General features: G+C 37.5%; 3 protein-coding genes across 4 annotated transcripts; 1 reads left to right on the top strand and 2 right to left on the bottom strand.

Moving 5' to 3' along the window:
* Positions 1-386: 386 nt before the first annotated feature.
* Positions 387-10,576, top strand: LOC136260056 (uncharacterized). Of its 2 annotated transcripts, XM_066053661.1 has the most exons (9): positions 388-440; positions 507-598; positions 7,918-8,211; positions 8,265-8,481; positions 8,529-8,620; positions 8,700-9,053; positions 9,483-9,647; positions 10,043-10,423; positions 10,474-10,576. In XM_066053661.1, the coding sequence occupies exons 2-9, from the start codon at positions 538-540 to the stop codon at positions 10,494-10,496; spliced, it is 1,587 nt and encodes a 528-aa protein (XP_065909733.1). In that variant the 5' UTR covers positions 388-440; positions 507-537; the 3' UTR covers positions 10,497-10,576. The 2 variants fall into 2 exon arrangements, with proteins under 2 accessions (XP_065909732.1, XP_065909733.1); XM_066053660.1 differs by having other exon boundaries at positions 387-598.
* LOC136260055 (mucin-17-like) lies at positions 10,539-21,650 on the bottom strand. The gene is made up of 6 exons (XM_066053659.1): positions 21,520-21,650; positions 15,507-17,939; positions 15,252-15,311; positions 14,879-15,031; positions 13,337-13,402; positions 10,539-10,745 (listed from the first exon to the last, which is right to left on the bottom strand). The coding sequence occupies exons 1-6, from the start codon at positions 21,524-21,526 to the stop codon at positions 10,624-10,626; spliced, it is 2,841 nt and encodes a 946-aa protein (XP_065909731.1). The 5' UTR covers positions 21,527-21,650; the 3' UTR covers positions 10,539-10,623.
* LOC136260057 (ficolin-2-like) lies at positions 21,636-26,624 on the bottom strand. Its single transcript, XM_066053662.1, has 3 exons — positions 26,495-26,624; positions 24,208-24,378; positions 21,636-22,420 (listed from the first exon to the last, which is right to left on the bottom strand). The coding sequence occupies exons 2-3, from the start codon at positions 24,374-24,376 to the stop codon at positions 21,768-21,770; spliced, it is 822 nt and encodes a 273-aa protein (XP_065909734.1). The 5' UTR covers positions 24,377-24,378; positions 26,495-26,624; the 3' UTR covers positions 21,636-21,767.

The following is a 26,624-nucleotide window of genomic DNA, read 5'->3' as shown; positions in this document are numbered from 1 at the left end:
TACTGTGACGAGCTAACACATGTTACCAACATGCGGTTTCATGGGCACATAGCTATGGTACCACACACATTGATGGAAAGCGAGTTTACAGCGCACATTAGCATTTTCATGTAACGTTAGCTATATTAACATTCAAACCGTTGAATACAAAACTCAAACTACTGTTGCATAGCTACCACCTCGAGTTTAGCTACCACCTCGACTGGCTCGAGTTTATACAGAGTTAGCTACTCGAGCTACCGGCAATTAACAAACGATGGTTAGTAATTAACTTGAATACAGAGTATCCGGGCTGATCCGGTCCGGAAACACCATAGACTACTGTAGCTACTGTTTTATCCGGTCAGGAAACAAGTCATGATTCCACGTTTTTGTGCCCACAAAAACGCGCCCCCGCTGAAATAGCCGTACTGAGGACTGATGTAGTCACGTTCTAAGCAGTTCGTTATAACTAATTCTTACTATTAGCATAGATTATATATTCCTTACATAATCTATGCTATTAGGCGGTCCGTCAACTTCTAGTAGTGACACGACATGATGATTTCACGACAGGTTGGGTCATTATTCATCTTGATCTCATTTGGCTTCTTTACAGGTGAGCAGGCACATATACGCACGTCAGTATAGCCAATACATGTGAGTTGAGCCCTCCAGTGACCTACCGCATCCACTATACAGAGGTGAAGCTTATTGACCGTTATCTACATGTGTTGTGTGGGCGATAGGGTAAGGGGGGGAGGGGTGGTGGAATTTCTGGTGCCCATGATGAAAGAATTAAGGGGGCGGTCGATGTCCCCTTATGCAATACAAATGTATACTGTACCAAGCTAGAGTTTGGTGCATGAGTATACCTAGCTATGTAGCTATACCCCATAGATAATTTCAACAGTATTTTTATGGGATAATAACTACTACTGGAATGCTAGTAATGTCAGTTTGGTAGTGTTAACCATTGTTTGGCAGGAGGAAATTGATGAATTTGCCTCTGAAAGGATTTTTGGCAAGAAGTTTGACTAATTTGTTAGTGGCTAATACAGATTAGTGATTTGGCGGCTCAAGTTATAGTTTGGCGAAATGCTATTCACTTGCTAACTGATCTCCTGCCAAACTTTCCTGCAGCAGTACTATGACAGTATGAATACTCCCAAAATTAGCAAAATAACTATCCTGATCAGTAATTGCTTCTCATCCATGTCTGCACCACTATTCATAAATCAGCAGACAAAAAAGCTGGTGTGCCACACCACACTATAATTTTTTTTTTTAATTTAACAAGTGGTGGAGGCTGGTGCAAGTCACCAATTTCAGGTAGCACAAGTGCTAACTTCTTTCTTCATTTAATTTTTAATTTTTTGTTATACAAGACTCAAATATGAGTGTAATGCATATCAAGTTAACGTACACCATAATATATATACTGAGGAGAGTATCCTACTCTCATATACCCCTGTAGAAGGGCGTATCGTGAAGTTATGACGTAGCACTTCTGAGTTCGCCCGTTTTTCTTTGTATAATTAATGATGTCATTAGTTGAAAACGGTATCGGTTGAACGCGTGCCTAACAACATCGTTAGCAACCAAATTTTCTCCAGCTCTAAGCGTTTCTCACCGAACTACAATCGTTCCTTCATGGATTAAGACCGCTTTGTAGGCGTTTCTTGCTAAGCCATTCACGAATACTGCTATCCTGAGTGTCGCGAGTTTGAAATGGTGCTAACAGTTCTTGCACTTTTATGACTTCCCATACATCACAAACCACAACATCTTGTTGTTACATCATAACTTCACGATACGCCCTTCTACAGGGGTATATGAGAGTAGGATACTCTCCTCAGTATATATATTATGAACACTTAATAAGCTAATAATTGAACATAAGTTTGGAGAATTAACTGTTTCCTGTGACAGAGAGTTCCATAGTCGAATAGCTGTGCATGGGTAAGAAGGAGTGATAGTAGATGTTTCTTTTAGCTGGAATAGCCATAAATCTCATTTGATGACCTCTTGTCCTGGTAAAGTTTCTATGAAGATGGTTGGAAAAGTCAGCTGAAACAATATTGTTGATGATTTTGTAGAACATGATAATGGTGGACTTTGTTCTTCTGTGTTCAAGGGATTCCCATTTTAAGCGGTTGAGCATGTTATTTATGCTAGAATATCGTTAAAAACAAATCTAGCAGCCTTAGGTTGTACCATTTCAATCTTGTCTATATTAGATTGTGTGAATGGTGACCAAACAACACCAAGATATCGCTCTAACATATGTAAAATAAGCTAAAGATTTGACACAAAGTGAACACTGGCTAAGGTTTCTTTGTAAAAAAGCTTGAATATAGAATTTGCTTTACAAATGATAATGTTAGACCATGAAAGATTTTGGTAACTCCTATGTATTTTGCTGAGGTAACTTCGTGAATGGGGTAATCCTGATCTTGTACGTAGTTGATAAAGGTTGCTTTTTGTTAGTTATGACTAGGTGTTTGCATTTGTTAAGGTTGAGAGACATAAGCCAGGTTGCAGCCCAGTTGACTAGTTTATTTAAGTCTCTTTGCAACATTGAAGCATCTTCACTTGAAAGATAGCTCTGTAAATTATTACATCATCAGCATACAAACGTATCTTGGAGGATATAGGGTCATTAATGTACATTATGAACAGGAGAGGACCCAGAACAGAGCCTTGGGGAACACCGGATAGCACACTACAAGACAAGCTGTGCACATTTCCAAATGACTTACTGTTTCCTATCAAGCAGAAAATCTTTAATCCTAATTAAATATTTGACCATTGATACCGTAGTGGGATAATTTGGATAGTAAACATTATGAGATACTGTATCAAATGCTTTTGAGAAATCTAGTAAGAGGAGATCTGTTTGAATATTAGCATTAAGATTAGATGTAAGATCATTTACAGCCTCTAAAAGTTGAGTTCACAGGAACGGTGTTTTCGAAATCCATGCTTTTCTATCTATTGCAAGTGTTTAGATGATTAGTTATCGATGAAGACAATAATTTATATTTTATATGTTCAAATATTTTGCAACAAATTCTTGTCAATGAAATGGGACAGTAGTTAGAGGGGTCCACACAAGAGCCCTTCTTAAAAAACGATTGGCACATATTTTTCGTTGATAACCCCATGTAATAGCTTCCCTGTACAAAACATATGCACTCACGTGTGCGTGTTGTACCTCCTCTGTAGGCTTACCATCACAGACCAAACCTTTTGTAGTTTAAAAGAAACTGCAGTGACATCTATATACAGAGTTACAAGGAAAAAACCTAAATTGTGGGAGTCAAAATGCTCTAGTAGAACAGTCACCCAGTAGCAAAAAAGGTATGGAAAAAATTGTCTACATTATACAGGGACCTCATATCTAACTCCCCAACCCTTTTACCACTGAACTGTTATTCATTTAATTTCTTACCATATAAATGAAAATTTTAGTTTAAATTTACTTGGTAGTAGTTCATAATTTCATAAATAACAGAACATAATATGTGTATCCTAATAGAAGTCCTCAAAAATGTGCACTCTTACAAAAGTAAGCGACAGATGGTCAAATAAAGTCTGCAATAAAATACTAAGTCTTCACTGTAACAGTATTATAAGAAGAAACTAGGCAAAACAAACCCCAAAACCAGTTTATATGGCTGTATTTTACAGGAACCAAGAAAACGCAATCGTACCTCTGTAACAGCTAAGCTGAAATAGCCCACAATTCTGTGAAACATTCCTTGGGGTGGGACAACTTCGATACGAAATTTGAACCAAATAGTCCTGCCGTCTTTGAGATAAAAGTTTGTCTTAATTTCTTTGTAGTTTTTCTTCATATTTTTCTTCATCTTCCATTAATTTTTCTTTTTACACCACTTACAAAAATTGCCACAATACACACAAACCTTATTGGATTCTTTTCAAATTCGGAGGATATAATTAGTGTATAATTAGTGTATTATCTTTCAACTTGTGCACAGATTGGTAAAAGTGGTTCAATGTTACTGCAATTTGTCAAAATTACACGTTTGTGATTTGAAAGTATTTAGAGTATTAGCTAAGGAACAAAAGCCAAAAGTGAAACAAGCATGATCAAGATACTCTAATAGAACAGCTTTACCACTTTGCCACTGCTGTCAGTTGCTAATTTCTGCCTTATAAATGGAAATTGTAATTTGCTACACCAGAACATAATTTCATAGATCTATCCATGGAAACTCTAGTTTGTTCTAGGACATTCTATGTGCATTGTATTAGACGTGCTCAGAAAAAATATGCGTTCTATTAGAGTACAAGACATTTAAAAAAAAAATACTCAAGCTATACCAAACATACATAAGTCGTACAATCAAGATACTTTAATAGAGCAGTCGGCCTCGCTGCATTTTGTTGTCGTGCTTACTGGCTAAACCACTTATGCAAACTAGTTGATATTTCTTGCATGTGTCAAGTAACACTATCAAGATACAAACCTCCAGTAATGTAAAGGAAATCTGTATTAATATCAATGAGTCAATGAGTTATAATATTAAAACCAACTACACATGCATGTACCAAGTGTGTTTTGAGATCCCTTTATAGAGCATCACATGCATACAATGTTTAGCAACTAATATGAAGTAAAATAATTCAAAACTTAATTGATTTCTGAAGTATAGTCTAGTTCTTGTAAGAAAAAAGATAGCATAGCTATACAAATACAAAAAGAAATGATATCTAATCCAAAAACAGCCAATTTAAGAAGGGTGCGGCTTTCTGATAATAAGCTAGTGTAAATATCATTGCAGCCATTTCTTAGCCACCACCTTTATATCACATCTTTTTCATATTAGCTTTTTGAAAAGCCCCTTTACAGCTTGGCTGTTTATTTATTTATTTTTTTTGATTAGACGAACAATACATATTTGTAGTCCTATAAGAGGATATCCAAAAGGATATCTTGGAAATGCCTAACACTCACAATGATGGAAACCATGATCCAAGTCCTTGTAAACAGTGAAACAAACCTGTCATAGCAGCCACCTGGCCACCACTCTAAAACAAACAATCTTAATTTCCCTTCCCCTGAGTGAGAAATTTATATGCCTTAAGCAGCTACTTTAATACAGCTACTTGTAACCTATTAAGACCCAAAGGTGACCATGCAGCTTGGACAGATTCTTCTGTATTACCTACACAGTGGTGGATCCAAGGGAGACGCAGGGGACATGCCCCCCCCAGGGGTGGAGGAAGTAGTCGATATGAAGGGGGACTGGGAGACTTATGGAAATGATCTACATTGTCTCTGGTTTGGTAAGGTGAGACCAAAAAAAAAAAAAGGGTCACAACCAGCTGACAATAGCTGCCCACTTCACCAGCTACGAATTATACTGATAAACTACATAAAATCCCTACATAGCTCGCTACACACTGCTCTAATACTATGATTACTTTATTAGATTGACTGCTCTATTAGAGTATCTTGATCTTGATCACAGTTTTCAGCCCCACTCCAAGAAGGATAATTTCGTGTGATATCTTTCTGAGGGGGGCTAAGCCCCCCCTCAGCAGATCAAGGGAGACTTCAGCCCCTAGCCCCCCCTTTCCGCCGCCTATGCCCCCCCCCCCCCAAAAAAAAAACATTATACAAGATCTAGAGGCTCTAATAGAGCAGTCAGTCATAAAATACTCTAATAGAACAGTCACCACATATAACACTATTGAGTATAGTTGTTGAGTATGAAAAATAGCATCTACAGCACTATCCCACCCATGGGCATTGCTAAGGATATTTTGTAAATGAAATGAAGATGGTCTTGTGTATGCCACTCCATGACAAAGCTACAGCTACAGCTACAGTAGCTGAACTACTCATTTCTGTCGCTTATCCCTATAATTATGACTCTTGATCAATGTAGTCCACTTAGAAAGTAATATGATTTACACTCTACATCAAAAGTTTTAGTCCTGAAGCATATAAAATAGCTTTAGCTTCTGGGGGGCTGTGCCTCCCAGACTTCCTGCTCCATATACTTAAATACCCTATCTGGTGTCACCCCCCTTGGATCCGCCCTTGCTACACTTGCCATATCAGAGTCATTAATAGATGGCACATGCAGTTGATAATTACTGTTATCTAAGTTTGCATACAACCGCTCCTTTTTAACTCAGTTGCTCGAAAGATTTTTTCTGAGCTGAAGATCAATAAAATCACCATGTTGAATTGTACACCTTTCTTCCTGCCCATAGTTCATTTATCATACAGTACCATGTACTGTATATTAGCGATAATGGAGTACTGGAGGTTTGAAATATTGACCAGAAACCAGCCTCACAATATGCCTTCATCGCACCTTAGTGGTATTCCAAAAGTGTCTTTACCAAAATGCTTCTGATAAGTTGCTACAGATTGAAGGACAAATATTTTCTGACTGATTGACTAACTGCCAGCCAACCTGCCTGATACCTTCAGACAAGCATAACTTGATAATGGTTACGGCTATATTTTCACTGTTAGATTTTGCTTCAGCCCGACAGGTTCCTTTTGGCATACTGCAGTACTTACTAACACTGTTGTGCTTCTTTCTTCTTACTGATGGTACAAGGTGTCAATTCATGGTAGAGCCTATATATTTGTGATGGAAATCATCCATATTTTTCTTAATGACTGGATTGATTGCAGAGGCATTTATTGTATTGTCCTTTTGTAACACCGTGTAATGGACTGGACATAGCTGAAATAGTAGCATAGAGTCTAATGGCTGCAAAATTGCTTTGCAATTGATGACTTAAAATGTCTCTGTAGTAATTAAATTGACCGTGCAGCTGATTTTAATCCAAGGTGGTTTGCTGGTTCCCTGTAAATCTTCTCTTCACAATACAGCCACATCTTATCATTATATCTTTTTCACCCTTTTCCCTATGAGTTTTAAAGTTTCTTGTTCTCCTTCCTTTCTTGCAAGGCCAAGTCAGGGGATAAATAAACCTTTTGAAAAGTAGGATCATTTTCTAAGTCTGGGAGCACAATTTAAACAAATTCATTTTGTCCTTTCATCATCTATATAGATCTTGGAATATTTCCTTAAATTTGCCAAGCCTTAATACTTTACAAATATTAACATCAGAAGCTGATGACTTGTCTTTTATTAATCCCTCATCTGTTTAGTATCAGCAAATTCCCTTTCCTGAACAGAAGACTAAAAGGAAGTTTACGAAGGTGATGAATCAAAAGGTTACATCTTCTCCTGTCTCGATCACTGATTTAATTAACATTTCATACAACTTGATCATTTACAACAGATGAATAGTACCCAAGTTTGGATGCAATGCCGCTGTCTTCGTTATCCCCATTGCAAACTTGAATCATAGCACCAAGAGGTGCTGGGACCATTGCCTTATCCTCTAGAGCCTTACAAAGGTTAGAAAGAAAACTTCGAATGTCATTTAATGTCTTATCAACTGTCTTGTTTACTCTTTGTCATTGGGTAGCCTTTTTCCAATGAAAAAGAGAAAGAAAGCAGTCTGGCCCAGGCCATGCGAGACTACATAATCACTTTTTCAGTAATTGCTCGTGTTCAGACATAAACATCAACCAGTCTTTCTTTTGATGTGGTATGCGCTGGTTCACCAGTCATAATTATAATACAAAAAGTAAAGAAGGAAAATTAGAAGTTTGATTGGGGCTCATGCAGCAGTAGGGAAACAAGCCGGGGAGGTCGTTTACACCTGTAGATATACTAGTGGACATTTAATCCCTAATTCAGTCATGGGTATAAACTGAAGTAGGAATTAAGTGTCCGCTAGTATATCTGCAGTGTAGGCAATCTCCCTTGCTTCACTACTTCTAATGCCTATGATCCCTAATCAAACTTTAAATTCCTAGTACTTTTTATGTTATTGCACAGCATGCTAATACAACTACATCTTTTTTTTTAGCTTTAGCAGCCAACTTCCAGTGTTCATTTCGAAGTTGTCCTACAAGGGATGTACAGCTGACTGAAGGTGATCCACCAGTGACTTTGCCATGTGATTCCAACACATCTATCAACTCCTCATCAACAACAACTGGCAATTATACATACTGTTATAATTCCACAATATTGGTGCCTCATTCTAATAGTTCCTATACCATTGAGAATAATATTGACTACACTCTAGATAATTCAAAAATTTGTTGTTTTGATAATGAAGCGCAAAGTTGTGCAGTGTGCTACAACTTCAGTGTGTACTGTAAGTACTCCACACCACCAATATGTTGTATTAGAGTAGTTGTTTGTTTACAGATAAACCAAGGAATGTAAACCGACATCTCCAAGGCACCACAGCAGTTTTCGGAGAACAGCATACTCTTAATTGTGAAGTGGACGTGATAGGCAATCCATCGCCAGTTTGTGAGTGGACAAGGAGCATATTTGATAGGTCAAGTTTTATGGCTGTGAACTTGTCCATCCCCCCTGATGTAGTCTTCACAAATAGTAATTGTACACTTACATTCAATAGGTACAACTCTACTAAATTTAATAGTATTGTAAATGTATTCTGTCCAGGTTACAAGAAATTCACAATGGAGGTTATAGTTGCTATGCCACTAATCCTCTGGGAACAACTCGTGTTACTTTCCCAACTATAAACCTTGTTGGTAAGTCTTTATGCACTTTTACAAATGCAATTATAGTTCAGCAGCTGTTGCTGTGGTATATGGCATAATTTTGATGTAGCTTGCAGCTTTCAATCAGCTAGAATTGATTACACTGGACCTTCAGTTGTGATAGCAGCAGTTGGTGACCCAGTGACTGTTACATGTAGTGTGGGGTCTACTAACAGTGAAACAACCATCAGGTTCTACTTCAACAATACTTCCTATGATCATTGCAGCAATGAGGGGGTGAATTTTGGCATTGTTGTCAACTCCACTTTCAACCAGGATGATTGTTCAGTACAGAGTAATCTGACAATTCAAAGATTTGATAAGCAGTTCGTAGGACAGTATAGCTGTTCAGCATTTACAGTTAGGCCTACCCAAGTAGGAGACAATGTGACATTTTCATTAGAAGTTGCAGAACTTGAAACAGGTAACATATAACAGATAGCATTGCTATAGGAAAATTTAGTGAGTGAGAGATATAAGATTTCTACAGTACTACTTATTTTGAGAGTCTAGGAACATTTCCCTACAGGAAAATTTTTAGTTTGCTTAGTTGAATTCTGAGGGCAACTTCCCCATGCATGGACTTTCATTTCAGACCAATTGGCTGATTTCTCGATATCAATCTCTTTACAACAAAGATCATAAAATTTTATAACAGCTCTTGGCATCCATTGTGATTAATAACATGATATGAGTTGTCTTTTGACAGCTATTTTGTCAACTGCTTCTACAGTTGAACTCCACTTGTTTTTGGTTACATAGAGCTCATAGGTTGTATATAGGTTAGAGTAATTAGTAATGTAAAATAAATTTTTAAATATGCAAATAGCTATTCTTCTTTTGTTCTCTATAGAGGAGAGCAGTGAAATTGACAGTGACAGTGACAATGTTGGCGTACTGGTTGGAGTTCCATTGGGTGTACTTTTTCTTTTGCTGTTGCTAATCACCATGATTATACTGTTAGTGTTGATGAGAAGTCGTTTAATGACAAGTATATTGAGGTTACCGCCACCACCATGTGAGTAATATATCTGTGATGTGTGTGTATAACCAGGAAACACTTTGATGAATTGATTACATTTACTAGAATTGTCACTCAGCTACAAGGAGTACATTTTATGAATGAATCACCGTACCTTAGTTTATTATAGAGTAGATTAGTATATTCTCATATTTTAAATGCAAGGGCTGAAGGAATCATGATAGTTCATATGTCTCAGTACATACAGTATTAAGTTGTCATTTGGTCACATATGTATTTTTAATATGGCGGCTGCACATACAACTGTGCATCAACTTTTTTGGCCACACTACTGGTGTCTTGATCAATACCTATAATAATTTTTTTATTCACACTAACATATACTCCCACTATATTATAGCACTGTATTATCTCAGTTGTGATGTTGGCAGATTCTCCAGACCTGTATCAATATGATGTGTTCATATCACATGCACAAGACAATGAAAATTATGTCAACACAGTTTTAAAGAAGGGCTTGGTGGAGAAGGGCTACCGTGTACAAACACCAGTTGATTTTGTTGCTGGCCATGTTTCTGACAAAAACATTATTAATGCATTCAAATACAGTCGATATGTGATGATCCTGTTCTCAGCAGCATATGATCATAACTGCTCAGAGTTGCAATATGCCTACAATAAGGTTGATGAGACACGCTACAATTGTTTGATCCCAGTGAAGTGTGGAGGTGTGATACCTGCAAAATTGGAGCGTATTACATATGCTGATTATGATAATGATGATGTTGTGTCTCGTGTGGAACAAACCATTGGTATAATTATATCCAGTAGATGTGTTGTATGTGATTATCTAATCTCATAGGTAAACCATTGTATGGAGTTTGAGCAAGACTGGATCAGCTGACACTATTAGTATTGTATGCAATCTCATGTAGCAATTAATTTTGTGGAATTCGTTCAACATACGTACAAAATAAAACTTGTTTTAAAAAATAAACTCTTATTTCTACAGTTAATCACTATCTTTAAGTGGTTCAAATCTCTTGTTAAACTTTTCTTCACCTTTCTTCCAGTTTTCATATTTTGTAGGTTTATGGCTGGTAGCTGGAGAGCTTGTTCCATTAGGAGACGTGTCTACAAAACAATATCATGAAATAATTTTTTTTTGTAGTCTTAGGGTCAAAGAGAACTATGGAGTGTAGGAATCAATATAGTACAGTACTGAATGCTTATTGTGTATTACATAAAATTGGGTATTATCAAACTACCGTATGGAGGGAAACTTTGGCGCCGTTAAAAATTGGCAAATGACCATGAATTCGTCAAATTTTCCCCATCCAAATATTTTGCAGGTGAAGAAAATAGCAAACCAAGCCTCGAACTAATCAATTTTCTACTCGACCAAGGGCATCATGCTAGAGCCAAGCCTCCCTCACTAGGTAGCTAGCTACTCAGCTACTGTAAACGTGGTATAATCCTCAAACCCAAGCTCAAACCTCATGCACCTCGAAACAGGCGTGACAAGTAGCGAGTCCTACCATAGTAATAAGTACAATATTCACTATTCCAGAGGGTGTAGATCTACTGTTAGTTGATAACTGACTCCAGGCACCAAACAGGCGTGGCACTCCCAGTTCTCACTTCAGACACAGCAATTAGTAATTTAATTAATTAAACAGGGCGTGCGCTTTGCTAACAATTCGCCAAATTTTATTTTGCCAACAGTAATATTTTGCTTGATACGCCAAATTTTTCCTCCTCCAAAGTTTCCCTCCGTACGGTACTGTTTAAAATGTTGCCAGACATATAGCTAGCAGGTTAAGTTCAAAATATACAATTTCACACAAGAGACAAGAGAAGAAGAATGAAACTACATTGGACTTAGCCAGAAAATATTAGAAAACATGGCAAACCTGACTGCTTGCTAAAAGTAGGTGACTGCTCTATTAGAATATCTTGATCTTTTTAAGTAGTTAACTCAGTTTCCTAATTTTTACAAAAGCAGCTATCTTGGTTTTTATATATGTGACCGGATCTGCGAAAACCCGACATAATGGCGCAAGCCTAAATTTTCAGTATAAGCCATTGATTTGCAATGGGTAAAATATTTGCGTAATCAAAAAAAAATCGTAAATGTTTTAAACACTTTGTTCTTTGTGAAGGAAGGGTCCTATGATAAAAACCTGGATATCATCGTATTCGCCTACTCAAGAGGAGTTCAAAAATCTTTGTTTCGTTGCAGTAGACTAAAGGATACGTACGTTATGGGCGTTTGTTTACATCACGTCGAAACGATCTTACGTGATCGATTTTTCTTCACTGATTTCGACTCTATATGCAGTGAAGAATGGTAATAGAAGAAAAAACTTACCCAGTAATGGACTCCCCTATTGATGGCAAACACAATGGTGCAAGTTGCAACTCTGTACTGCATTGTATTTGTAAGTTACAGCCATTTTTGTAAGCACATGTAATTTATTTTCCCAATACTTGCTGTACAAATCGATCTTTCTGTTGTTACTACTTTGTAGGGCTGTAACTCCAAAAGTTGTTGCCATATAGGACTGAAACTTGGCCAGAGACTACACTTGGCTAAGTAGATTATAAATGTGACTGGATTTACGAAAAGGTACCTTTTTCACACACAAAATTTGACCCATTTTTGAACTATAGAGCTTCATAGCTTTTTGATCATGGCACATAATTGCTTGAAATTTTCAATGAATGTAGCTACAGTATCTGGCTATATTTTGATAGTAAGAGCAAGTTAATCAGTATAAGGAGTCAAGTGTTACATCATTTTGTTTGCTGGTATGTCAAATGTGTGGAAAAGGTACCTTTTCGCAAAACCTGTCACAAATATTCAATAATAAAGAATTTGAAAAATGCGCCATTATGTCGGGTTTTCGCAGATCCGGTCACATATATGTATTATTTTGGCTGCCTCAATGGTATGCCACCAACCAATAACTGAAAAATCTTAATAAACAAATTTAGTTTGTTGTATATATGTATACAATTTAAAAGATAAAAGCAATTTTTGTTGTATGAATGTTTAATAACTTCATCATAAATCATCTTAATAAGGAAGTTATGACAGGAAGCACATATAGGGGTGCACGGCAGTAGCTTTACGCTGGCCAATAGTTACTGTATGAAATTATGACAGAAGAAAAATTGACAGTTTTGACGAATCAGTCAAAGTCATTTACTTTTATTTCGTCATACGTTATGTACCGCTCAAATGCAATGTCACCTCGTGAGAGTGCAAGCGATTAAGAAACACAAAAAGGGCGTGTCACCCATTTCACTTGCTAGCATCATCCTGTTTCATTTGTGCAAAATGGCTGTCACACCCTTTAATTAGCAACTTTTTAAATCGCACCCTCACGAGACGACGTTGCATTTGAACAGTACTGTAAGTGCCTTTAAAAGTGTCTGCTTAGATTTCTTAATTTCAGCAACAGTTTATTCATCAAAACTAGCTGGTGAAGTGAATTTTCTGTTATATGGTATTTCTATTCAATTAGCAGCAAGGCCGCTACAAATTTTTAACACTGCTAAACTCAATGAACACCTACATGTCAGTTATAGGACAGCATGAAAGGAATTTAGTTTTTTTTAATGGTTTCAGAATTTCCTTTGCAATTTCTGCCTGAAATATGGTATACCACTAACAGATAGCAAAAAGTGCTACACATGATATAAATCTAATTAATGCACACCTTGTTGAGTCGTAGCAGTAGTAGTACTCGACTGTTTTTTCATTGATTTCTTTTTGAAGTTACTTCCTACAGGTTAGAAAAACAAAATGACTTACATAGACAGCAGAGAACAATAATAATAAACACGTACAGTGTATTATACGAAGAAGATAGCTACAGCTAGTGTTTAAGTCGCCAATTATCAACACTTGCAAACAGACTATGGAGCATATAGGCTACTTAGCTAAACTGTAACTCTCTAAAACATTTTCTTGCAATAGAGCAGACAATTTCAAAAGACACTTATATAACAGTTATTTTTCATAACTAACGTTGTACTATGCAGTAGTCTTCACTTCCAGACACAGAGATCGACTTCAAGTAGCGCTTATCTATTTATAAGCGCACATGCGGAGGATAGGCTAGCATGCTACAGAGTACCATACACCATAATTATACTATTGTACACACGCTATAGAAATATAATGCCTATTCACAGAGATTCAGCAGGCATGCTCCAACTTAGCTTCACAAGCGAGGACCTTAGTAGATATAAGCTCCTGCGCCTTATACTAAAAGCTGAGAGCTCCTGTATCTGGCCTACAACAGTAAATTAGGGTGGATCTCTACAATTACATAACTGCATGAGCACTTGTACAGCAGTACATCATCTATAATACTTGTAGTGTGCTAACCAATCCTCCACACATGCACTTATAAATGGATAAGCGCTACGCGAAGACCATGTCTGGGCCTAGAAGTGAAGACTACTGTACAGAACAACATTAGGTATGAAAATTAACTGTTGTATATATGTAAGTGTATTTTTAAAATGTCCGTGTCCACCCATATCTGCCTTTTCCAACTACCCCCTCATGTTAATAATTGGTTTTGTGGTTTCACTCATAGCACAACTGAAATTTGTTGTGCTAAGAGATGAAACACCACTTTATTTCAAAGCAGTTCATATGTCAGTAATATAGAAATTTACAGTGTTCCAAACCTTGGAACTTAGGAACCAACTGATTTTACTTAAGCTTTACTATTCTAAGAAGCTTAAGCTTGTCCTGTTCAAAGTTAGTCAGAACCTGTCTTTTATAGCATGTTTACATGTTTGTCAATAAAAAGTTCTAGTCACAGGAAGCATGTTTGTCTGACCAGTAAGCTTTTCTGTGAGGCAGTTTCTTCACGTCAGTTTAAAAGTTTCACGTCATTATTGAAAAAGAAGTGATTTTTTGTTTAACAAGTTTCCTGCCTTCACAAGCTTTGTGTTCACAATCTAACATGGGTACACACACACACACACACACACACACACACACACACACACACACACACACACACACACACACACACACACACACACACACACACACACACACACACACACACACACACACACACACAAGATCACCCTTACTACTTAGTAGGAACAAGAGACACTGGAGTGAGATTCAAAAAATAACAAACTATAAGAGGTCAATGCCTAATGTAAACACACAGTGATGTAACTCATCACAACAACATGAACTGCATGTGTACAAAAGTTTGTCCACCACATACCATCAATCTCATCATATGCATGCTTCTTAAGTCGATCAGCTTTCAACTTTTCAATGTTGTAAGTAGTGCCTTCCTCCTCTTCCTTACCATCCTGAGGAAGATTGATATAGGTAGGACGAGGAGTTCCATCAGCATTCACAGTTGGTGCAAGCACTGGAGAAAATTAAGAAACCTTCTAATAATTTGTTGACAGTGCAAGTCTACATTCTCTGGACTAGTGTTTAATGAAGCCATTTAGACTAATATGGCTGGACTAGCTGGTTAACTAACTAGAAGCAACAAATATCGCATGATGAATAACAGTCATGGAAACATACAATACACACACAGGTATCACATTTCATTCAAATACTACAAGAACTTGTGAACTTACCAGAATTCTCACGCGGTGACTCCGATAAAGTTGTTAATTTTCCTTCTGGTGAGACTGACCCTAAAAAGATCAAGTCATAGTTACAAGGATGCTAGTCTTAGCAGCATACAACATGTGGCAGGATATATGATAGGATCAACAGTATCACAGAAAATGGTGTTGTGCATGATACACCAATATGGCTTTGAAGTCATGCAACTTTAATACCATCTGGTATTCATTCTAAATAATACACAGCATTAATTTAATAGATACCTGATCTTTTCTCTTGCTGTCTTTGAGCTCCAACACCTTTTAATAAAATACTTCTCTTAGACTTAGTTGACGGTTTGGCAACAACTATGGGATGTTCACCTGTGGTTGTGGGACTAGAGGTACCACTGGTAGTGCTTGGTGTGGAAACTTCACTATTGCTGGAAAATTTTCTATGTGGCTCTTGTGGTGAGCTCCATTGTGAATTAGCTGGCCATACAAGATCAGAGTTTCTTTTATTTCCACTGCTCGTTGGACTTAATTCTTTCTTAAGCCCCAGCTCAAAACTGCTGTTAGATTTCTTCACAGAAACTGTATCCTTGGCAGTGTTCATCCTTATGTACCCCAGTGGCATAGTTGCTGATGCTTCAATAGCTGATGCATTTAATGATGTACGGTTCATAGCAATATACATGTCATTTGATTCAACATCATTCACAAGATCATCCACAGCTGGTCCTACTACTTCTGATGACTTGTGGTTATGCTGAGGCTTTGGAGCAGGTATTGGAGGTTTTGGAACAGTTTTCGGAGGCTTTGATGCAACTGTTGGAGGATTTTTATCAGAAGTGGTGGCTTTGTTGAGTACCACGTAAGCTTCATTGTCATCACATTCAATCACTGGTATGTCTCCAAGACTTCCAGAGAGCCTGCGATATGTCTTGTGGTTATGCCATGAAGATGGTGGCAAGGTGCCTCGATTGAAAACAGGACTTTCAACTAAAACAAGCCCTTTATGATTAGGATTTGCTTGTGAGTGTTGCTTCTTTTCTTGGCCAACATCATTAAGAAATTCACAACTACGTGACCACTTTTTGGTGTCACGTAGTGGGGTCAGGTTTGCAGGTAGTGTACCCAAAGACTGCAACAGATCTTGTCGTAGCCTTTGTGCCACAACTTCACCTAGAATCTCTCCATTGGGGCCAATATTTTCATAGCCCAGCTTTGTGCCTGCCTGAGGAATTGCCAATGGCGGTGGCTGAGGGCTAACACTAATAGACCTCCTACTAGGAACAATATCGTACATCTCATGTCCCCCAATCGGTTGATTGGACTGGGGAACATCATACAGATCACTTGGACTAGTACCAGGTGAATGACTCAACTGCCTCACTGGAAAGACCTGTGCATGCTTTGATGGTATGTCATATGTGAGATCCAGTGGTGATGGGGAATGATAGGTCTGTGGTGCATTATTGACAACTTTTCTGGATGGCGGTACATCATACAGGTCAGGTGAAACACTTTTAGTAGAGTGTGGAACATTGTATAGATCACTTGAAGGTGATAGCTTTTTTTCATCTGCATAGACACCAGGTATGTCTTCAAATTTCTTTTCACTTGCACGAGGAACGTCATATGTGTCCCCCCTTGCTTGTAGCGATGAAGATACATTGTAAGTGTCTAGTGGTTTAGTTTTCACCTCGGAATAAGTTCCATCTGGATCTGAAAATTTTCCCATCTCACGATTTCTTCTAATCACATCATAATCAACATCTGAATAACCTGAGCTCCCGATTGGGGGAGAGAACAATTTGGGGATACTATTTGGACCATTAGGAGAACACACCATATCACCATACTCTATAGGATCTTGATCAAGATCGCTCTGAACCCCAACTGGATTAATTGTCAGGCCAGGATTTGATCTAGCAGGGGTCTTTGTTTTCTTCACAGCTGCATATTTTGGTGGTAAGGTGGGAGAAGGATGGGCATCGTTACCATCAACTACATTACTAGGTGCCTGTGGAGTATTACTAGAATCAGGGGTACCTTCAGTGGTTGGTGTGTTGTTGGAAGATGGTTTAGTTTTACGTGGTAGTGGTCTGGGTGACCCCCTGATAGCATTAACATAATAGGCCTCCATCTTTGCAGCAGGAGAAGTTGATAACAAACTAGTGTTGTTCTGTGGAGATATTGTATTAACAGGATCCTTACTAGGAAGAGGCGGAGCTGCAGTTCGACCTATTCCAGTGTTCTGGTAAGTCTCAGCCTTTGGTGGATTAGTTTGTGGATACAAGTTAGAACTGACTGAAGGCAAAGGTGTAGTTTCACTTTCAGAGCGACTCCTTGAGCTATCATCACTAGAGGGTTTTGATGTACGACTGACAATCATGCTGGAGGTTAACGTTGAATTGTTGTTAGCATGATTATGTGCAAACACTGCACCAGTGTGTCCAGAGATCTTCTTTTGAATTTCTGAAACTTTCTTTTGTGGTAGTTCAAAACTGTAATCACCCACACCAAATGGTCCCCGTCGTCCAGACGTAAATGAGAATACATTATCAACAGAATTGAACTGACGTATTGTATTGTACAACCATGTGGCGAGCTCTTCTCCTTGTGGTTGGTGGACAATGATGGCAGTACCAGTGATGTGGAGTCTACAAGGACCCATATAACCACATATCGGCTGTGTAGCTACAGCTGAATAGTCTGTAACAACAAAATATACAATAAGGTTAACATTACTAAGTAAGCAATGGGAACAAACCAGTCACAATTAAAAAACTGGTGATTAAAAATTCATCACCAAGGCTCCTTCCTACAGCACCAATACATAATATAAAATGATACAAAACATTTTTTTGTCTAGCAAACTAAATAAACATGAAACAGTTCCTGGTTCCCTGCCTGGTCATTTTTTTGCTGAATGATTTGTGCAATCACCATACAATGATAGTCTAAAGTGTATAATATTTATACTATTAAAATGTTTTGTTTTGTAAAATAATTCTTTGTAGACATTCGTATAGACGCACCAACTTTATACATCAACTATTTTTTATACATGTACTGCCATGTCAAACACCACATCAAAAGATGAAGAAAGAAAAAAAAAACAAGCTTGGTCACTGTTCAATTTGGGAAGTCAGTAGGACCAGAAATATATAACTAACTCCTCATTATTAAAAATAAAAGAAAAGCCATGTTCAAAACGAGGGTTGAACCAATTACTCAGCTTACTGAACCACCTTTTGCTAGATGCTTCTTTTTGTAAATGTAAACCCAACCTATACAACTTACTAGCAAAATCTCTAAATCTATCCTGACCAATATGAAGTTGTGTCTATATTCTAACTAAACAATTTAACTACATATGTAGGTGGAAATTGAGTGAATTCACTCACGTTGCTGGCAGTGACACAGCTAATTGTATGTAGAATTCTTTAATATGGCCACTCAAGATATTAGTACAAGCCTCAAAAGTAGGTAACATGAAATATCAGAATGCATTATTCCACTGAAGAGGCGAATGTTACTTATTAACATAAATACTGTTTGTCAGATAATATGTACTATGTACCACCATAGACTTGACCTAGTCAGCAATTAGATAATTTCCTATACACCAGGTGATGATGTGGGTCAACAAAGGATGAGATAACCTACACTATAGATCAGGTTAATGAGCGATGATGGCTTTATCCAGACACCAATACAATGACAATGAAATGACCACAGGCATACTATTAAACCATTTAAGTTACTTGTTAATTAAGAAACCCACTAAAAGGAGGAATGGAATTTATCAATTACCAAATAAGGTTAACTGCTTTTAGAACTAGCACAACAAAGGTTACCGTGACAATACCAGGGTGTGGCATCTGTTGTCATGATGTTGAGATCATGCTCTCTTATCATATACTGTTGCTAGATAGCCACTTGCTCTTTGAAAGTAATTATGCATCTGTCCAACAACCATTTGGTCTACCACAACCTAAACATTTATCATGAAAACCACCACATCTACCACTCTAAAAGACCCACACCCCTCTATTCGTAAAGTCTAGCAAAAATATACTTGTATAGAGAACTGAAATGCACCAGTAACACAGGTCAAACCATCTGTAAAGAGAGACAGACAGACAGACACACATGAAGTTACTAGCCACATAATACCCTTGATCAGCTCATGTAAAGATTCTGGATTTCTGCCATTGCTAGACTTTATATATTGACATCAGCAGGCACACTAGCATCCAAATTATGTCTTGTCCATAAGCCACCACATGTACAGCTTGTTTACAAATGTATATATACCTGTCTTCTAATCTAGCGTATAGCCAGAAAGTTGGCAAGTGAGCAGTGTTTCATAAAATCCACCAAATCATTTGTCCAATATTAGCTACTAACACCAAACCTTTCTCCCCAAAATCCTATTGTAGCAAATTTGCCAAAGCTTCCTCCCGTCAAACTTTCCAGTTATACGGCAACCTAACACAGCACATTTCCTAAGATTTTTAACAGTCTTTCAACAATCACTCCAATCATTTACACACATACTCAGGAGTGCACAAGTGTAGTAAGATGTCTATCACTTCTGTGATCACAGTATTACTGACCAAAAAAACAATACTATTGGAACAATACTGTATCACTAGAACAATACTATTGGAGACCATTTCACAAAAAAATTGTCACAAATATATAAAAGCGGTATACTGCATATGTGCACACAGTTTTGAACACTGGACCAAGCAATGGATCAAGCTACATGGTTTATAAATGCTGTGACTATTTGTATAGCAGTCACACAAATAAAAATAAAACTTGGACAAAAAAGGTACTGAGCAAAATAAATAAATAAATAAAAACTACAGCCAAGGACCCCCAAATACAGAACATGCTGTGCGATGAAGGTTAAGTTTTAGTGTAAGCTAGGTGCTAAGCCATTGCCTTGAATTCACCAAATACTTACCTTCAATACAACCAGACTGAATCAATATGCTTACTTAAGATGATTGCTGGATGAATAGTAAAAAACATTCGTCTAGCTGATGTAAGAATAGCCATTTGTGTCATAAAATATTTGGCTATCTATATGATATTCTGCCTAAGTTCAGCACTTCAGAAATCATATACATTTCTGTCAACAGAAATACACTAGTTATGGAAACACACATGTACACTTAATCTACAGCTATGGTTTCTGCATCATGAAGAGTTGTTTCCTAGCCATAAATAATATAAAGCACTCAAAACTGGCTCCAAAAACTACTAGCACAGTTATTACCAAAATTGCTATTAGCATTTTCATGGCACAATCCCACAACTAAAAATACCGATTTCAGAAAATTTATATATAAAGTTTTTATTACTACAATACAGCAGTAAATGGCACATATCACCAAGGTTCATCGCTCTAATAGCCACTGTACTATGATCTGCAACTGTCGGTCAAAGCAAAATGTCAATAACAAGGCTGACTTTTACACAACGGACAACAGTGGTCAAAGTAGCTGAATAAGCTGTACGCGAAAAAGATATACAGAACCAGCTACAGGTCAATGGTCAAGACAAATTTTCAGCAAAAGTCAATTGTCAAAATTGAAAATCCATCTTGAACTGCTTTGAATCATGGTCACAGATCATGGTATAACACCTACCAATTGTGTCGCACTGACACACAGCATGCATGTTCATTGATGATTAAACCTACGCCATAACCTACACTATAACCTACACCATACATTTCCTCACTAATTTAAGATATGACCCTCACATAGAAAGGTAAACAGTGAGACAATCACAGACAGCACATATCCTAGCTAGCATGACCGGTTATTGTGTGACCATAGATCCTTTATGGTGTGACTGTACAGCTGATACAAGATACCATAATATCACATCCTGTCCACCTTCAATGTTCTTTTTTTTCCCGGGCCACGTATAATTAATAAAAGAAACTTTTTGTAGGCGTTCTCGCCAGAATCATGCCACTCTAACCTCAAAAATAAGTGTTTTATAAAATATACGCTTTACACTACAACACTTTTTTTTGCCTACAACACTGCTCAGCTTCGGGCATGCATGCACTAGTACAGAAGAACAGCAAGCTAGTGAGGTGTTAACATTTAAACGCCAGCTTGATACACAAACATAACATATTGTGCTGTTGAACTGCAGTACAATAATACGTGTTATCATGGTAGGGTGGCGCATGCATATGCGAATGATGACCTTAAGTAGTACGAAACTACATACACAGTTGTACACATGCGATCTAACTTACGAGTCATTCTCTTCCCTCTAAAAATATCCTCCACCACCTCTCAATCGATCGTTAATTCAAAGAATCAACACGCGAAAGTGAAACAAACAACCAAACGCGAAATTAATATGCAGAAATTTGTTTATGTCTGGTGTTATATACTGTAGCGCATGTCTTGGATCACGTGAATCTTACACGTTTGCACTGATGCGTGTGTTACATAAAATCTTCCTACGGGATATTCATTTACAACATATAACAACAGAGTGTCAGGCCAACTTCATGGTAGTACCCTTTAAAGATTGGGTTAGTTTCCATGAAAACCAACGGACATAGCTGGTTCCGTACATGGGAGTAGCAGAGAACTTCCCATTAAGGTTAGACTCATGGCATCTGTTGTACCACCAGGCCCCATGGCTTACAACTGCACAATTTATCACACTCCACTGATCATTGTCTACATCTGGAGTGGAGAATTTCATCATATTGTGATGCTTGAGAATAGAGTCACCAGCGGTACCAGGATAGCTATCATTACTCACGTACAGTTCATAGCTGCTTTCCTCCGGCCCAACTGAAAATGCAGAATAGTCAGCAAATGCTTTAGAGCCATCATAATTTTCCAGCTCAACTCTGAGCCTGGTCTTGTTTGGTTCCATTTCGTTTGTAAGCCGATGAATCTTATCAAGTCCTAACCAAAATTCACCATGGATGTCACCGAATCCTTGTTGATAGTCCGTCCAGTTACGATAGAAGTCTACAGATCCATCAAATCTCCTCTGGAATACTACCCAACCAGTTCCATTAGCTGGGTCCATATCACAATAGACTAGAAACGGTGGTCCTTCATCAGGTTGAATCATGTACTGAGTAGAGAACACATTTCCACCTTCCAAAGCTTCTTGACAGCTCTTGTAAAATGCTGCAAAAATTGTTAAGCTATATATTAATAATAGTTAACATATATAGCTAGTGAAGTTGTACATGTAAGAAAAATTAGCACAGTCTTCACATGTATATATAAACTGCATCATATTTAACTAGTACTAGCGTATTACGCAGCACTTGACTAGAACACCACCCATACAGGTGTTGGTACAAATGGTGAACTTGGGACCAAGGATCTGGGACCTGGAGAACTATGGGACCCAACCATTTAGGAATTTTATATGTTCCACATCCACAGTGTTTATAGCTACACTTTAAATATGTCTACAAATCATGGTATTTAGTCTAACATGGCCAGACCACTTATAAGTCAATCTCTTTGTCATAGTGCCTCATAGGATAAGCACGTCAGTTGCCAGTATACAGACCCATTTCCAGAGGCACAGCTTACAGATAATATAGGCATCGTATGATCGCCTGAGGCATGTGTGAGGCACCATGAGGGAGAAAAAGTGGTCTGGCCATGTAGCTAAGATGTGACTTGCAGAGATATCTAGTATGAGTATAGAATGTTGTGAAATTACTGAGTTTGTTCCCAGTAACACTGTTTATATCAACTGTACATGCAAAACAAACAGTTAACCATAATGCAGCCACTACAACAGCATGTTGGCTTATATGTAGTGTCAATATTACATATGATGTGGCAAATTGTTGACTACGTACATATTGCTATCACAATAACCACACTTATTAAAAACATGCTGAACTTCTTTTCCATAAGTAAGTGATGGTATATACTTAAATTGCAGCAAGCCCAATTTTTTACAGGTAGCTAACATATGATTACTCCATGCACACAATAAAGACTTAATGTGTGAAGTGTGTGAATCACAAAGTTTGTGTTTCTTGAAAGAGGTGGTGTTAGTTGTGCTTTTGTTGAAAAGATGGCTTCATGTCATTGTTACTTGTTAACAAGGCCTTTGTGGCCCCAATAGTAATAATCACATATACAATCACCATCTAGTGAGGATGCATGGACCAAAAGTACAAGTGATTCAATTAATGGCCGATCTGACTTAAACGAACTGAAACATTGCCTATGTATACTATACTAAAAAATCACATGCACTTGGGCAAGCTCATGCACAGAATTCATTTCTGTGAATGCTATCCCACTAGGGAACTGTGAGAAGGCTAAAGCCTGTGAATACAGGGAGTCTGAAACATGTAACTGAAATGTTGAAGAATGCAGAAAAAAAATCCCAGACCCATTGGGGTAACATGCAGTCTCAGCATGCATCAAAGGAGCTACGGCAGCTATTTCAAATACGGCACTTGAAATGTCTTTACTGCAATACCTGCTACCAATTTTTACTTTTCTAATAATCAATTTGAATCAGCTTAATCAATTAGCAGTATCTTTTGTGTGGTTCATATTTCTGCACCCAAAAAATCAACTAGTAGTATGGAAATATCATATGCAGCTTGGGATATTGTTTACATATACGTAGATGCTCTTTCCCTGCAGTATTGATTGTAGGGGAGCTTACTATAAAATGTAGGAAGAAGAGATAAGGGTTCTGTACCCAACAAGCATCTAGCCAAGTCTGCTATGTTAACTCTCAAAAGAGTTTTCTCAATACTCATGGCCTCCACACAGCGAAACAGCTATAGGTGCAGTACATATGTGTGCATGCATGTGTGCATGTGTGAGAGAGACAAAGACAGATAGAAAGAGACAGAGATAGAGGTTGTGAGCCCTTATATTTCCTCATATATTTATTTATTTATTTTACTTCCAAACAAAATTAAACGCACCTGATGCACAAGATTTTATGGGGCAGGTATCACTTCCCATCAGTTTTTCCTCCAGAGCCATGATTTGTTTTTCAATTTCTCTATTAACTTGTCTTTTTTCTCTGGCTGTTAAACTGCTACAGTCATGAAGCACCATCAGCAGCAAACCAAATAGGACCGGAACCTTCATGTCTATATCAATAGTAAAATACATTATAAATCACACAATCAACTCATGACAATTATTTAAAGAGTGAAAATAGACTGGAGAAACTATAACCACAAATTTTCCTCATTTTTTCTTTTATTTTTGGTTACAGTAAAGATATCTTACACATGCAAGAATCGAATCTTTAATTTCCAATGAAGGTATAACTAGCTATGTATCACTTTATGGATTTTTATTGTACCCACACCAATTATGACATCAAATTATCCAATAGTCACATTGACAACACAGAAAACCTGGGACTGGACATAGCTAAGTGAGATGGGATAAGTGGACCTTGTACATTTATCTGCACTTCTCAAATTGATGACTCCCATACGTAAAGCAAACAAAGATCAGTACTGCATGGTATAAGGACGATAGATATAAATTAATTCAACATCAACACCTCAGTTTGATAACAAGTATTCTAGTGTGCAAAGAACTATGTCAGCCACTCCAGCACAACATGCACACTCACACATTACTTTTCTCTCATCATGCTTAATTGTAATCATACATCATAGTGATGATTGTGCATGACCAATCTCCTATGACATTACACCATAGGATATGACATATATGACATAGGTTACTGGTGGCCAAACTCGGCTATATTACCTCATAATCAGTGTACACTATGGGTAGATAATTTCAACAATACAGTTTGCTTTCACATAATTTTGTTTTGTGGTTTGGAAGCATATGCCAACAGTTCAAGTCAGTAGCCAGATTCAGAATGGCATTATAGCTACTTTCACTAGCTATATTGGAAAAGATGTGAGCTACTGACAAGGGATTTTCCCTTTGGAACCCTTGTGTGCTGTCCAGTACAAGCATGGGTTACATGACTAGGTAGAGAAATATCCTTTTGGTAGCTAAGTGTGCATGCATGCATATATTTATACAAAATATTAATTCTGGAAGTCAGCTATTTCAGAACTAATTCGGATTTTGCCGCGTTTCTCCTTTGAACCTTTATATGTTAACTATATAAACCTAGCTGCAGCAGATATGGTATAGCAATAATTGCACGCCTATTAAAGCAGCTGTGGTATAAACACAATGGTGATCAGTGTTGGGAGTAACGCAAATAAGTAACGCTTTACATAATATTATTATTTTTTTGGTAACTAAGTAATATAACTCAAGTTACTTTACTTACTAATGTAACGCGTTACTTACTAATGTAACGCGTTACTTACTAATGTAACGCGTTACTTACTAATGTAACGCGTTACCTAAGTAATATAGTTACTGTAACGAGTCTAACATTACATAATATTATTACTACAGTTACTAATCTCGTTAGTAATCCACTGTGTAACACCTAGCCACAACGAAATAATGAAGCCTACTGAATGAAGCTTATTCACCAGCTTCTTACTTATAACCAAAATTTGAACGTTGCTGCCCAACAATGTAATCATGTCACATGATAAGGTGGTAGTTGCACATGTGACAGCTTAAGGCTGTGGACACAAAGTGTAACATTATTATATTTACTTTATTTTTTGGGTAATATGTAACTGTAACTAAATAGTTCTGTTGCAAGCAATATGTAATATGTAACTAGTTACTTATAAAAAGTAACTGTCCCAACACTGATGGTGATGTGGTATCATTACAGGTGCACACATAGTCAGCTATCACATTCCAACACATCAAACAGATCACTTTACAGACTTCCTATTAGGATCATCAACAGTTTCATCAACGCCTTACAATATCTACAAGGTGTGAACTCAAGCATATACTAGGCCAATTTGTGTGGAAGTGAACTGCATAATAGACTAATCAAACACCCTCAATATATGAACTGGTGATAACTATATATCACACATTTTGTAAGCAAGCTATGCATTCCTACAGTTGTTTATTTAATTGTGAGATTGTATGGCATCTCAGGAGCTTTATGTGGTGTTTTCTGGGTAATAAAGCTCCCAGCAGAACACAAAAATATCATTGTCATCTCTCACATCCCCATCAGCAAGACTGCAATCACTATGTTTTTGAATTTATTAGTATCACGTGACTGATCTACAAAGTCATGCGTTGATGCGTTGATTAGCTACATGTTACCCTCACACAGTAACTTACTTTACCCTCGCTTTTCTGATTCGTTTCTTCACGGCGAAACACTGTAGATTCTTGCTGCCTACACGATTCGATTTCGTATGGCTTCACCAACCGCAAACGATTGACAACGACCCACACGAACAGATGGTGC

Source organism: Dysidea avara, chromosome 7 (assembly GCF_963678975.1).
Source record: "Dysidea avara chromosome 7, odDysAvar1.4, whole genome shotgun sequence".
Lineage (NCBI taxonomy): Eukaryota > Metazoa > Porifera > Demospongiae > Dictyoceratida > Dysideidae > Dysidea > Dysidea avara.
Note: the sequence above shows the minus strand (reverse complement) of the source record. Positions and strands in the feature narration are given on the sequence as shown.